Source organism: Brassica oleracea, chromosome C1 (assembly GCF_000695525.1).
Source record: "Brassica oleracea var. oleracea cultivar TO1000 chromosome C1, BOL, whole genome shotgun sequence".
NCBI classification, from domain to species: domain Eukaryota; kingdom Viridiplantae; phylum Streptophyta; class Magnoliopsida; order Brassicales; family Brassicaceae; genus Brassica; species Brassica oleracea.
Genome location: NC_027748.1, coordinates 22,394,516 through 22,406,020, shown reverse-complemented (window position 1 = coordinate 22,406,020; position 11,505 = coordinate 22,394,516). Strand labels below are relative to the sequence as shown.

The window sequence follows — 11,505 nt, the reverse complement described above, 5'->3', positions numbered from 1 at the left end:
CCGAAGTCATAACTGCCAATGCCATCTTTTCGAGGGTCGAATACCGTGTTTCTGCGTCGGTCATGCGTTGGCTGGTATAGAATATCGGACGCTGCTCGCCTCGATCATCTTTGACGAGCACGCTACTCAACGCCGCGTCAGAGACTGCAATGTAAAGGTAAAATGTATCACCTTTGTCTGGCTTAGCCAACACGGGTGGCGTTGTGAGATAGCGTTTGAGCTATTAGAATGCTTCCTCGCAGCGTTCGTTCCAAATGAATTTCTTGTTGCCGCACAGAATATCATAAAAAGGGAGGCACTTATCGGTCGATCGTGATATAAATCGATTGAGGGCGGCTATTCGACCGGTCAATCGTTGCACCTCGCGATTATTTTTAGGACTAGGAAGGTCAAGGATGGCAGTTATTTGCTTTGGGTTCACCTCGATCCCCCTTTGAGTGACTATGTATTCAAGGAATTTGCCGGACGTTACGCCGAAAGTGCATTTCGTTGGATTGAGCTTCATGCCGTACTTGTTCAAGATGAAGAAACAGTCTTTGAGGTGGTCGATATGATCGGCTGCCTTCTGGGATTTTACCAACATGTCGTCAATGTATACTTCCATTGTGGCTCCCAATCGCTCAGCGAACATTTTGTTGACGAGTCGTTGGTATGTCGCGCCGGCATTCTTGAGACCGAAAGGCATTACTTTGTAGCAGTATATCCCGCGGTCAGTGATGAAAGCCGTTTTCTCTCAATCGTCTGGATGCATCATTATTTGGTTATAACCAGAGAAGGCATCCATAAATGTCAGCAGCTCATTGCCAGCTGGGGATTTGACAAGTCGATAGATGTGAGGGAGGGGGAAACTGTCTTTAGGACATGCTTTGTTGAGGTCGGTGAAGTCGACGCAGACTATCCATTTGCCATTCTTCTTCTTTACAACGACTGGGTTTGCCAACCATTCGAGATACTTCACTTCCATGATGGAGCCTGTGTTTAGCAATCGGTCGACCTCCTCATTGACGGCCTTCGCTCGTTCGGGGCCGAGCTTGCTCCTTTTTTGACGAATCGGTTTGAATGATGGGTCGACATTTAAGCTCGTGTGTAGTGACGCTGGGATTGATCCCTTTCATGTCGGAGGTTGACCAAACTAACGTATAGACGTTATCCCTAAGAAATGAAACGATCTTGTCTTTCGTATCATCGGGGAGGTGGTCGCCGACTTGGACGGTTTTGGCTTGGTTGCTATCGTCGATGGCTACTTCGAGAATCTCTTCCTTAAAAGTGTAGATCTTCTGGATCGGTTTGGCGACTGCGTTGACGTGGGAAGTCGCCTTTTGATTTTTTACCTCGGCGACGAGGAGATCTCGAACAGCTGCTTGGTCACCCCGAAGAGTGATGATCCGTCCTTCGTTACAAGGAAATGTAATGCATTGGTGATAGGTTGAAGGGATAGCCTTCAGCGCATGGATCCATGGTGTACCTAGGATTGCGTTATATGGAGCTCGGACGTCGATGACGGAGAATTTGACGTTTTTGGCGATGCCTTCGGCGTATACGCGCAAGCGTATCGTTCCGAGCATGGTTTCGGTTGACCCGTTAAAACCTGTCAGCGATCGCGCGGAAGGTTTCATCTCGTCAAGGTTTATCCCCATCTTTATGAGTGTGCTTTTAAAGATGAGGTCGACCGAACTACCAGTATCCACGAGGACTTTGGTGACCGTGCAGTAACTAATTCCGATGTCGACGAGGAGTGAATCGTTGGGCGGCATGTGGACGCCTACCGCGTCTTCTGCAGAAAAGGTGATTGGAGGGATAGCCTCTGGGGTGGTGGGCCAGTGCTTAGTTGTGATTGCCTTCCGGCGGAAAGCTTTCACAGATCTGCCGGAATCGTTGCCAGGGGGAGATCCTCCCATGATCACGTTCAAGCGCTGAAAATACTCTTGATGCTCTTTCTCGGGTCGTGCCGTTCGCTCGGCCCTAAAGGAATCGAGATGCGTACGCAAGTCTTGAGTCTTTCGTTGATATGGGACGATCTGCGCTGGCTCCGCTTTGGAACGGCCGGTCTTTCGTCGTTTGAGATTTTCGCGAAGGTCTGGGATCTTTGAGTTGAGCTTAGCTCGGAGATCAGTTGTCTCGATACCATCGGACTGATTAGTTGACCATAGCCCCCATTTAAGTTTGTCTTATAGGTGGAGGGGGTTCTTTCGCTTGGCGTCTAGGATATGTCGAGCATCGGAAGCATTGAGCTTTCCTAAGGAGTGGCTGATCCTAGTCGGTGCACCATCGATTTCCATAAGCGTGTTGTCGGTGGAAGTAAGGCTTTCGATCGTTGCGCTGATTTTTGGTTGAATGATTGACGTAGATCTTCCTCCGGCTTTGCCGTTGTGGATGGGGCAGAGGATGGCGCGCGCTCGGACCGTGAAAATCTTTCGCCGAGATTTTGGTTTTTCTTTGTCGGAGGTTGATTCCTCCTCGTGATGCGATTGGTTGCCATCATCCGCCGGAGGAGAGTCTTCTTTCTTCTCTTCGTTGGATTTTTTCTTCTTGTCCTTAATTTTACTCCAACTTTTACTGTTTTTGGTCGTTTTGGTTTCTTTGGTTCGAGCTCGGTGTTACCGTTTCTGGTGGAGGCGAGCCATGCTTCGTAGAGGTCTCTGCATTCCTTGGTATCATGACCTTTCATATCATGGTACTTGCAAAACTTGTTTTGGTCGTACGAGCTCTTAGGGTTAGCGGATGCAGCCTTGCGGGACTGCTGCATTTTTCCCTCGGTATCGCGTTCCCATACGTTCCACCCTGGTTCACGTACCGCAGCAACTGCCCCAGATTGTTTGTCCTCAGAGATGGCATAGACGGGTCCTTTCTTTTTGTAGGGGGCGTGCTGTCGTGGCTCTTGGGCGTCTGATGCCTTCGATGTCGTTGGCCTTAGAGCCTGCTGCTTAGCGTTGTAATCTCGCCTGTCTTCGTCCATCTTGATAAAGTTCTTTGAACCGTGCAGAGCGTCTTCGATGGCTATGGTCGGGTTAGTCCCGAGGTAGTCTCGAAACTTGGAGTTAATCCAAAGCGCGTTGGTTAAGGCTTTGACGGTGGTGTGATCCGGGATGGGTACCTTTGATAGTACTTGCTTGAATTTTTCCATAAAGTCCTTGAGACTCTCATTTTGCGACTGGGATAGCTTCCATTGGTCGTCCATGGATGTTCCTTGACGGGACCACATGATGTAGTTTTTGAGGAAAGATGCGGACAGGTCATCGAAGCTATCGATCGAACCTTCTTTTAAATGGGAAAACCAACTTAGGGCCGGTCCTGAGAGGCTCTCGGGCGAAGAGTTGGCAGAGGCCCACGTCTCTCTCTTCGTCGGAGAAGTGATTTCAACCCATAGCGATGTTGAAAGCGGTCATGTGGTCGGTTGGGTCCGAGTCTCCCTTGTATGGGGGGATACGGAGTTTCTCCGTCTTCTTGATCTTGACTTTCGTTACACGCTTGGTGAAGGGGTTTCGCCGGGTGGTGGCGAGGACGCGTTCGATCTCAGGTGCGGATGCCTCGACATGATGTATCTTAGAGTGGATGTCCCGCAGTGAAAGTTGCAGATCGGCGATCTGGCGGCTAGTTAGAGAGTCCGAGCCGTCAATCGTTTGTGAAATCTCGCCGTTTGTAGGGTTTGCTTCGTCTGTTGGTTGTTCGATTCTGCGGTTAGGGTTTGTGGTTGCGAACAACCTCCTTCTTGCCATTTCCGCTCTGTCGTTTTCGCCATCAAGGGTTCCGAGAGCGGTGGCGAGTGCAGCCAGATGGTCGCTCGTAGCTTTGTTGGTTTCTTCTTGTTGAATGAAACGTGCCATGATGGCCTGCAGCATCTCGGGAACGGACGGGTTCGGAGCGGCCGGCGCTTTGGGAGCCGGCGTAACAGAGGCCGACGGTCGGTTGCCTTCAGCGGGTGTATCGTGGGGACTCATACTGATTTCGTGAACGTTACTCTGTAAGGCCCCACGGTGGGCGCCAAATGTTGAATCTGAGTTTGGTTAGGTCGAACGAAATGAAACTAAACTCGATGGTGGGTCTTTCAAAGGCGTTCTATTGATCGGTACGTGATAACAAACGTGATTACAAAGAGATTAATGAAAGAAAGAAAGGTCAGAGCTTTGTAGAAAGACTCTGACGAGAACGCTGGAGAGGTCGATTGGTCGTAAAACCCTAGATCTTGCCGTCCAGTGCTTGGCTCTCTTTTCGGCCCCTATTCTCTTTCCATATGTCTTCCTTTTATAGGCTCTACTTGTCTAACACTCGTTCGCCCTAGCAGTTCAGGCCCAGACTAATGTTTGATGGGCTTTTCAGTCAGTCGATGGCTCGATGGGTTTTTCGGCCGAGCGATGGCTTGACGGGCTGATACTGACCCAGTCGGCCAATCGATTGTAAGACCCGGTCGGTCCATTGAGCTCTAGAACCAAACGGTAGGTTAACCAAGTTCGATCCCAACTAGACTGCCGGTGTCAATGACCTGAATCCTGTTACCTGATGGGCCTTGTGGGAGAATGCTAAATTCAACTCCAACAAACAGTAACACCAGTTAAAACTATTATTTTGTCTTCTTTAGTATTATGCATTATTATTGTGCTAATATCTTCGAGATCTGAAAAAGCCACATAGACTCAAAGACTTCATGTTTCAGTTTTCGTATGAGCTCTCAGCAATTGAAACAGTTTTAAGACGATCAAAACTATTACGTGATGTACTCTGGAGTTATCGATTGCTTATACATACTTCTTTTACTCTATTTCCTAACTTACTCAATAAACAGAGTCCCAAAAGAAAAAATCACAGTTTGAGACATAACTCAAACAAAAAAATGCTAGACTCAGGTTTTAGAGCAAAGACAAAAGGTAAAATATGACTAAGCAAAACTGGTTGTTGAGCTGCAGAGACATGGAGCACTTCTTGAGAAAAACGCATAATATAAAAGATGTATCAAAAGAGGTGAGTTAGTTGCAGAAACGTAAATCACAACTTGGGTTGCAACTCAAACAGTCAAAATCTAAGATTCAATACCTGAAAAAGAGGCAAAGGATCAAAAATGAGGATGCTGAAAAACAGGTATTTGAGCTCAAGGGAAAAAAGCCTAACTTGAGTTTGATTCAAGAGATCAAAAAGTATGATCCAAGACTTGGAAGATTCACACAAGGTAATAGATATTGAATAAACAACCCTGGTGGATGAGTGACATGGACAGAAGCATTGAGAATTTAAAAGCTATGATCAAAGTTCTAGAAAATTTACAAAAGGTAGTAGATGAATACAAAGAACTGGTTCTTATATTTTTTAAAAGAATATAAGAAAATCAGCAGTGTAAAAATTTTAGATATAAAATTCTACAAAATAAATTAAACAGTAATTATCCTTACTTAGTATTAATTTATTTTAGTATTAACCGATAACCAAACCAAAACAGAAGAAGAAAAAAATGAATTCGAATTCAAATTGATCTCACAAATAACCAAAAGGTTCACATATATATGGAGTCGAAAACCCCAAACCAAATCCGAACAAAGAAAATTACCAAATATTTTTTGTTTTAAAATTACCCAATATTTTTAAATATTACTTATACACTCACAACCAAAAAGAAATTACCCTAACATTTTTATCCAAAATATTTTGAATTTTTCCAAATCACCGAAAGAACCAAATTAACCGAATAATGTATATCCAAATCTATCTGAATTGCCTGATATTTAATCCCAAATAACTCAAAACTCATTTATTATCCGAATTATCAGAAATTATTCGAAAACCCGGAACCGAATTGGAGCCAATATTTTATCGGACATTAGTCCATTCCTAACACTGTTACTTAAACCAAACTGAAACTGGAACAAATTTTATAAATAATTAAACGGTTCATATATTTGTAGAGTAGAAAAACAAAAAAAATGAAAAAAAAACCGGAACCAAACCGAAAATCGAATGGGTTCCCAATTATTTAAAGTATAGTTAATATACCTAAAATTATTAATTATGATTAGTTTTAAAAATTACCAATTAGTTTTAAAAATTACCAATTATTTTTAAAACACTGCATATTAACTGAAATACACGAAACAAAAGAATTACGTGAATGTTATTTTATCATAATTTCTTTTAAATTATTCAATTAACCAGAAGAATTGAATTACCCAAATAATACATATCTAAAATATTTAGAATTATCTGATATTTAATCCAAAATAACTAAAAATTGACTTTTACCTAAATTTTCCGAAATTATCCAAAAACCGCAACCTAATCAGCACTAGGGTGAAAACCAATATTTTATCATGTTGAAACCAACCTAAATCCATAACTATGTTAGTCGACACATTACATCTATAAACCTGTATGAGAAAGATTTAGTTGATATGCTTAAAAGTAATCAAACAATAAATATATAGAAGTACATGAAATTCAAATTAAAAGTTTGTGTTGATTGCCACCTCCACTATTAATGAAATTCAAATTACGTACAATAAAAATCATATATCCAAAATGTAATTTCAAGCCAATAACACAGAGTAGCAATTATCGCACAATTGTCCAATAATTCGCCCAGTTAAAAAAAAAAGAAACATGCCTATATATAACCATGAAAAGAACTAATTCAAATAACTTCCACCGAACCAATTAAGAAATTCAATCAAACCTAGCAGTTGCTTGACGCTAAATTTTAAAGTGAATCAAACATCACAACCTCAAAAGAACAATGATAAATATGCCAAAATCCCAGAACATGTAGTTTCATGCAAACAAATTATCCAACAACTTAGACCACACAATTAGTTTCGTTTCAACACCAATCGAAGCAAACATCCGGCGCGAAGCGCGGGCCGTATTAGATATATCTACCTTTATAAAACACAAAAAATAGATATCCAAAATTTATAAATTTACCTTTAAATGAATGGAAGATGAGAACCATATGATAAAAAAATCTGAAAAAACAAGATAAATTAGTGAGATGAGACCAAAAAAAAAGAAAAATTCATATAAAGTTTAATGTTTGCAAGTTCAAAGAGATTAGAGAGAGGTTGAAGAGTTATAGTGAGAATCATTACATTTTTGTTGCAACTATTTGAGAGGAAGAGAGAGATTGTGTACATTTTCTTTATATATGGAATCAAAAAATTCCATTTAGGTTAAATATTTTCGTTTCAGAAGACTTTCAAGGAAGTCTTCTATTAGATGACTTCCTGGAAGTCTTCTACCTCTAAATATACTACTCGCACAGAAAAAAACACTTCACGAAACTTAAAATAAACTTTGAAAGTGTTTAATATACATGAAACTAAACACATAGAGGCCAAATTTTAATTTTATAAAAAATTGTTTAGCTTCCAAAATCTAACCCTAAAAATACAAACAATACTACAACATATGTTACAAAATCCAAAACCATAGAATACAATGACTTACTACATTCACTCATCTGTGTTGAAAACTTTTCAAATTTATTATATCTTAATTTATATTATTTACAAATGTTTATAATTGCATGATTTCAATTATCCCCCATCACAACATATTTTAAAAAATTTAAAAATTATTTTTAAGATATACAATATGAGAAGATTTTCAGAAGGCTTCTATGAGTATGTTCTTAAAAATACATTCTATTTTTTTTTTTTGGTCTAATGGACTATTTATAATTTCAGTAGCATTTTAGATTAATTTTGCATTTGATCCATGAGGTATATCTTTGTGTTTAAAACCAAGTTTTAGGTTATATTTGGAAATTTCCTCTTGATAGTTTGAAGGTTTGAAGTTTTGATGCGGATAGCAATGGATAATAAAACGGATTTTGGATCTAGGACAATAATTCGTCCATCTCCTACGTGGGGTCTTTAGTGATAATGAAAAAACTCTTCTGGTAAAAACAAAATGTTTTAATAAATATGGGGCTCATCCATAAGTGAAAAATACCTCTCTTCTTCACTGCAAATGAATTATAAACCCCTTCCTTATCCACACACACACAGACTTGTTCGCTCTCTTAAACCCCTGAAGAGGAAGAAGAAGAAGAAGAAGAAGAAGAAGAAGAAGAAGAAGAAGAAGAAGAAGGCGAATCATGCAGATTTGCCAAGCAGCGGTAACCTTCACCTTCACGAACCCAACAAACCCTAATTTCTGCAAACCCAAACCTCTCTTCCCAAGCTTCCAACCCCCTCGCCGCGTCGCCTTGCCGCCATGCCGTGGCTTCAGCTCCGACGAGTTCCCCGTCGACGAAACCTTCCTCGAGAAATTCGGACCCAAGGACAAAGACACAGAGGACGAAGCTCGACGACGCAACTGGATCGAGCGGGGCTGGGCTCCCTGGGAGGAGATTCTCACCCCCGAAGCCGATTTCGCGAGAAAGTCTCTGAACGAAGGCGAGGAGGTTCCGCTTCAGTCGCCGGAAGCAATCGAGGCGTTCAAGATGCTGAGACCTTCCTACCGGAAGAAGAAGATCAAGGAGATGGGTATAACGGAGGATGAATGGTACGCGAAGCAGTTCGAGATTAGAGGTGATAAACCGCCGCCTCTCGACACCTCTTGGGCTGGTCCGTTGGTGGTTAGGCAGATTCCGCCGCGTGATTGGCCGCCCAGAGGTTGGGAGGTTGATAGGAAGGAGCTCGAGTTCATAAGGGAAGCTCATAAGTTGATGGCTGAGAGGGTTTGGTTAGAGGATTTGGATAAGGATTTGAAGGTGGGAGAGGATGCTACTGTTGATAAGATGTGTTTGGAGAGGTTTAAGGTTTTCTTGAAGCAATACAATGAATGGGTCGACGCTAATAAAGACAGGCTTGAGGAAGAATCTTACAAGGTTTGGTTTTTTAAATGAGAATGTGTTGGATTAATGTCTGAGAGATGGATTATGTAATCAAGATGATGTTTTTATCTGTGCAGTATGATCAAGATTTTTATCCAGGTAGAAGGATAAGAGGGAAGGATTACAAAGAGGAGATGGTAAAAGTCTTACTCTTTGTTTGATTATTTGCTAGCTAGAGGCATGTGTTTGAAGTTGATTGCTCTATCTTTGTTTGCAGTATGAGCTTCCCTTTTACTATCCAGGGATGGTAAGAATCTTACTCCTAGGCCTTTTGTTAACTGTTGGTCATCACTCATCAGATGATTAGTTATATGAGCGGTATCGTAACGTCTATGCAGATTTGTGAAGGCACAGTCACCACTTTGCATCTGTACCAGGGAGCATTTGTTGACATTGGAGGTGTTCATGAAGGGTATATCTACTTGCTGTTATTTACTTATAACTTTCTTTGATTGTCGTCTCTTGTCAATGAAAGATGTTTCATATGCTCATTCTACTTGGTTTGCAGGTGGGTTCCTATCAAAGGTAATGACTGGTTTTGGATCAGGCATTTCATAAGAGTTGGGATGCATGTTATCGTTGAGATCACGGTACTCTTTAGACAGACCTCTCTTTTGCACGTTCATAAAAGCTAATATGGCAATCTTCCATGCTCATGTTTTTCTTCTTCTTTCTATTTTTCCAGGCAAAAAGAGATCCATACCGGTTTCGGTTTCCCTTAGAGTTGCGCTTCGTCCATCCTAATATAGATCACATGATGTATGCAACTCACACATCTTTATTTTCCCTTTTTATTTAGTTTTCTTGTCAAACGGCTTTGGTTCATGTAATTTGTTTTTCCCAATCTTGCTTCAGCTTTAATAAGTTTGACTTTCCACCAATATTCCATCGCGATGGGGACACTAATCCAGATGAGATACGGGTTAGTGGAACCCTTTCTTCAAATGTCATTCATCTCTCTTTAAGCTTCTCCCTTTATCTCTATATACATTATCATGTGCAGCGAGATTGTGGAAGACCTCCTGAGCCTAGAAAAGATCCAGGATCAAAGCCAGAAGAGGAAGGGCTACTCTCTGATCACCCATATGTTGACAAGGTATACGTGTTGGTTATGAGTGGGCTTTATGAAAATCACCAATGTTGATATCTCTTCTTCTTCTTTCTTCGTTTGCAGTTGTGGCAGTTACATGTAGCTGAGCAAATGATTTTGGAAGATTACGAAGCTAACCCTGAAAAGTACAAAGGCAAAAAACTGTCAGAGCTATCTGATGACCAAGGCTTCGATGAACAAAAGGAGATCGAACATGGTGAAGCTTATTATAAGAAAACCAAATTGCCAAAAGTGATTCTGGTAAGAAATTTCTACTGGTGTGTTGGTGAAACCATACTGTCTCAGTTATGTGATTATATGTTTTCTTGTTTTGTTCACAGAAAACCAGTGTCAAGGAACTTGACTTAGAGGCTGCCTTGATAGAGCGCAAGGTTGGTTTCCCCTTAACTACTTAACATTTATGAATCTCTTATACTGACAATGGTTAAATTTCTCCTATTGTCTTGTGCAGTACCATAATAAACTAATGATGGAGGCTAAAGCAAGAGGAGAAGGATACAAAATCGACAAGCTAAGAAGAAACATTGAGATGGACGAGTATGATGCCTTACACTGGCGCAGATCTTTGGAGGAAAGAGAAGCATTGCTCAGAGATATCAGCTCGTAAGTAACAAAAAATATCATGACAGAATCAAAAGCTGATAAAGTGAGAGATTTATGTTCATGTTGTTGAAAGGGTGTTGATGTTTTTAAAATTATGTGTTTGCAGTCGTCAAGCACTTGGTTTACCACTGGAGGAACCAGGGAGGTATAAGCCAGGAAGCTTCTTTGGGAAAGACCAATACGATCCGACAAGCGCATTGTACCAATATGACTACTGGGGAGAGCCAAAGAACTCAGAGATTACCAAGCAAGAGAGAATGAAGGATGCACACAACAAATCCATCGTTGGGAAAGGCAATGTGTGGTATGAGATGTCTTATGATGATGCCATTAAGCAGACAATTGAAAGAAGAAAAGATGGGTCTAACGTGGTGAGTCGAAAAGAAGAAGAAACAGAGTCTAAGGAGGAAGACGAAGAAGACGATGATGATGAGTATGAATTCGACGATTTTGATTATAGCATTTTGAGTGATGAGAGTAGTATCGGTTACTCGGAACAACAACCTCTTGTTAACGGTACTCAGGTTTTCACAGATTGATCTTTAGAAGAAATGTAAAAAATAACATGTCTTCTTATTTCTTTGGAGTTTGGATGGTTAATTGAAGAAAACACTTGCTTAGTTTACATAATGACTTTTGTAAGAAACGATTATCGATTCTTTCATCATTTTATCAATTAAATTATAACTTGCTCAATGTTAGTTAGCATCTTCTCAATCTTGTTAAAATAAAAAGAAAATTTTCGGTGTAACAAACCATGTTCGTAGTTGCTATTTCTTTCGTCACAAAAATAATCACTATCACCGAATTCTAGGGGTGTCAATTCAGGGCTGGCCCGGCCAGTCCTGGCCAGCCCGGCCCAAACCCGCTAAGCCGTTAAATATTTAAGCTCGGTCCGGTCCGAAAATATTTTGGGCCTAGAATTCAAAGTCCGCCCTAGAATTCAAAGTCCGCCCTAGATTTTATAGGGCTA

General features: G+C 41.0%; 2 protein-coding genes across 2 annotated transcripts; one reads left to right on the top strand and one right to left on the bottom strand.

The window, feature by feature from the left end:
• Positions 1-733: 733 nt before the first annotated feature.
• Positions 734-3,178, bottom strand: LOC106335156. Its single transcript, XM_013773603.1, has 3 exons — positions 2,558-3,178; positions 1,138-2,132; positions 734-1,037 (listed from the first exon to the last, which is right to left on the bottom strand). The coding sequence occupies exons 1-3, from the start codon at positions 3,176-3,178 to the stop codon at positions 734-736; spliced, it is 1,920 nt and encodes a 639-aa protein (XP_013629057.1).
• A 4,899-nt stretch (positions 3,179-8,077) lies between these two features.
• On the top strand, positions 8,078-11,228 carry LOC106311012 (protein PLASTID TRANSCRIPTIONALLY ACTIVE 10). The gene is made up of 12 exons (XM_013748246.1): positions 8,078-8,812; positions 8,896-8,955; positions 9,036-9,065; positions 9,157-9,230; positions 9,327-9,408; positions 9,504-9,577; positions 9,674-9,740; positions 9,822-9,914; positions 9,993-10,169; positions 10,250-10,300; positions 10,381-10,532; positions 10,639-11,228. The coding sequence occupies exons 1-12, from the start codon at positions 8,078-8,080 to the stop codon at positions 11,069-11,071; spliced, it is 2,028 nt and encodes a 675-aa protein (XP_013603700.1). The 3' UTR covers positions 11,072-11,228.
• The last annotated feature ends 277 nt before the right edge of the window (positions 11,229-11,505 follow it).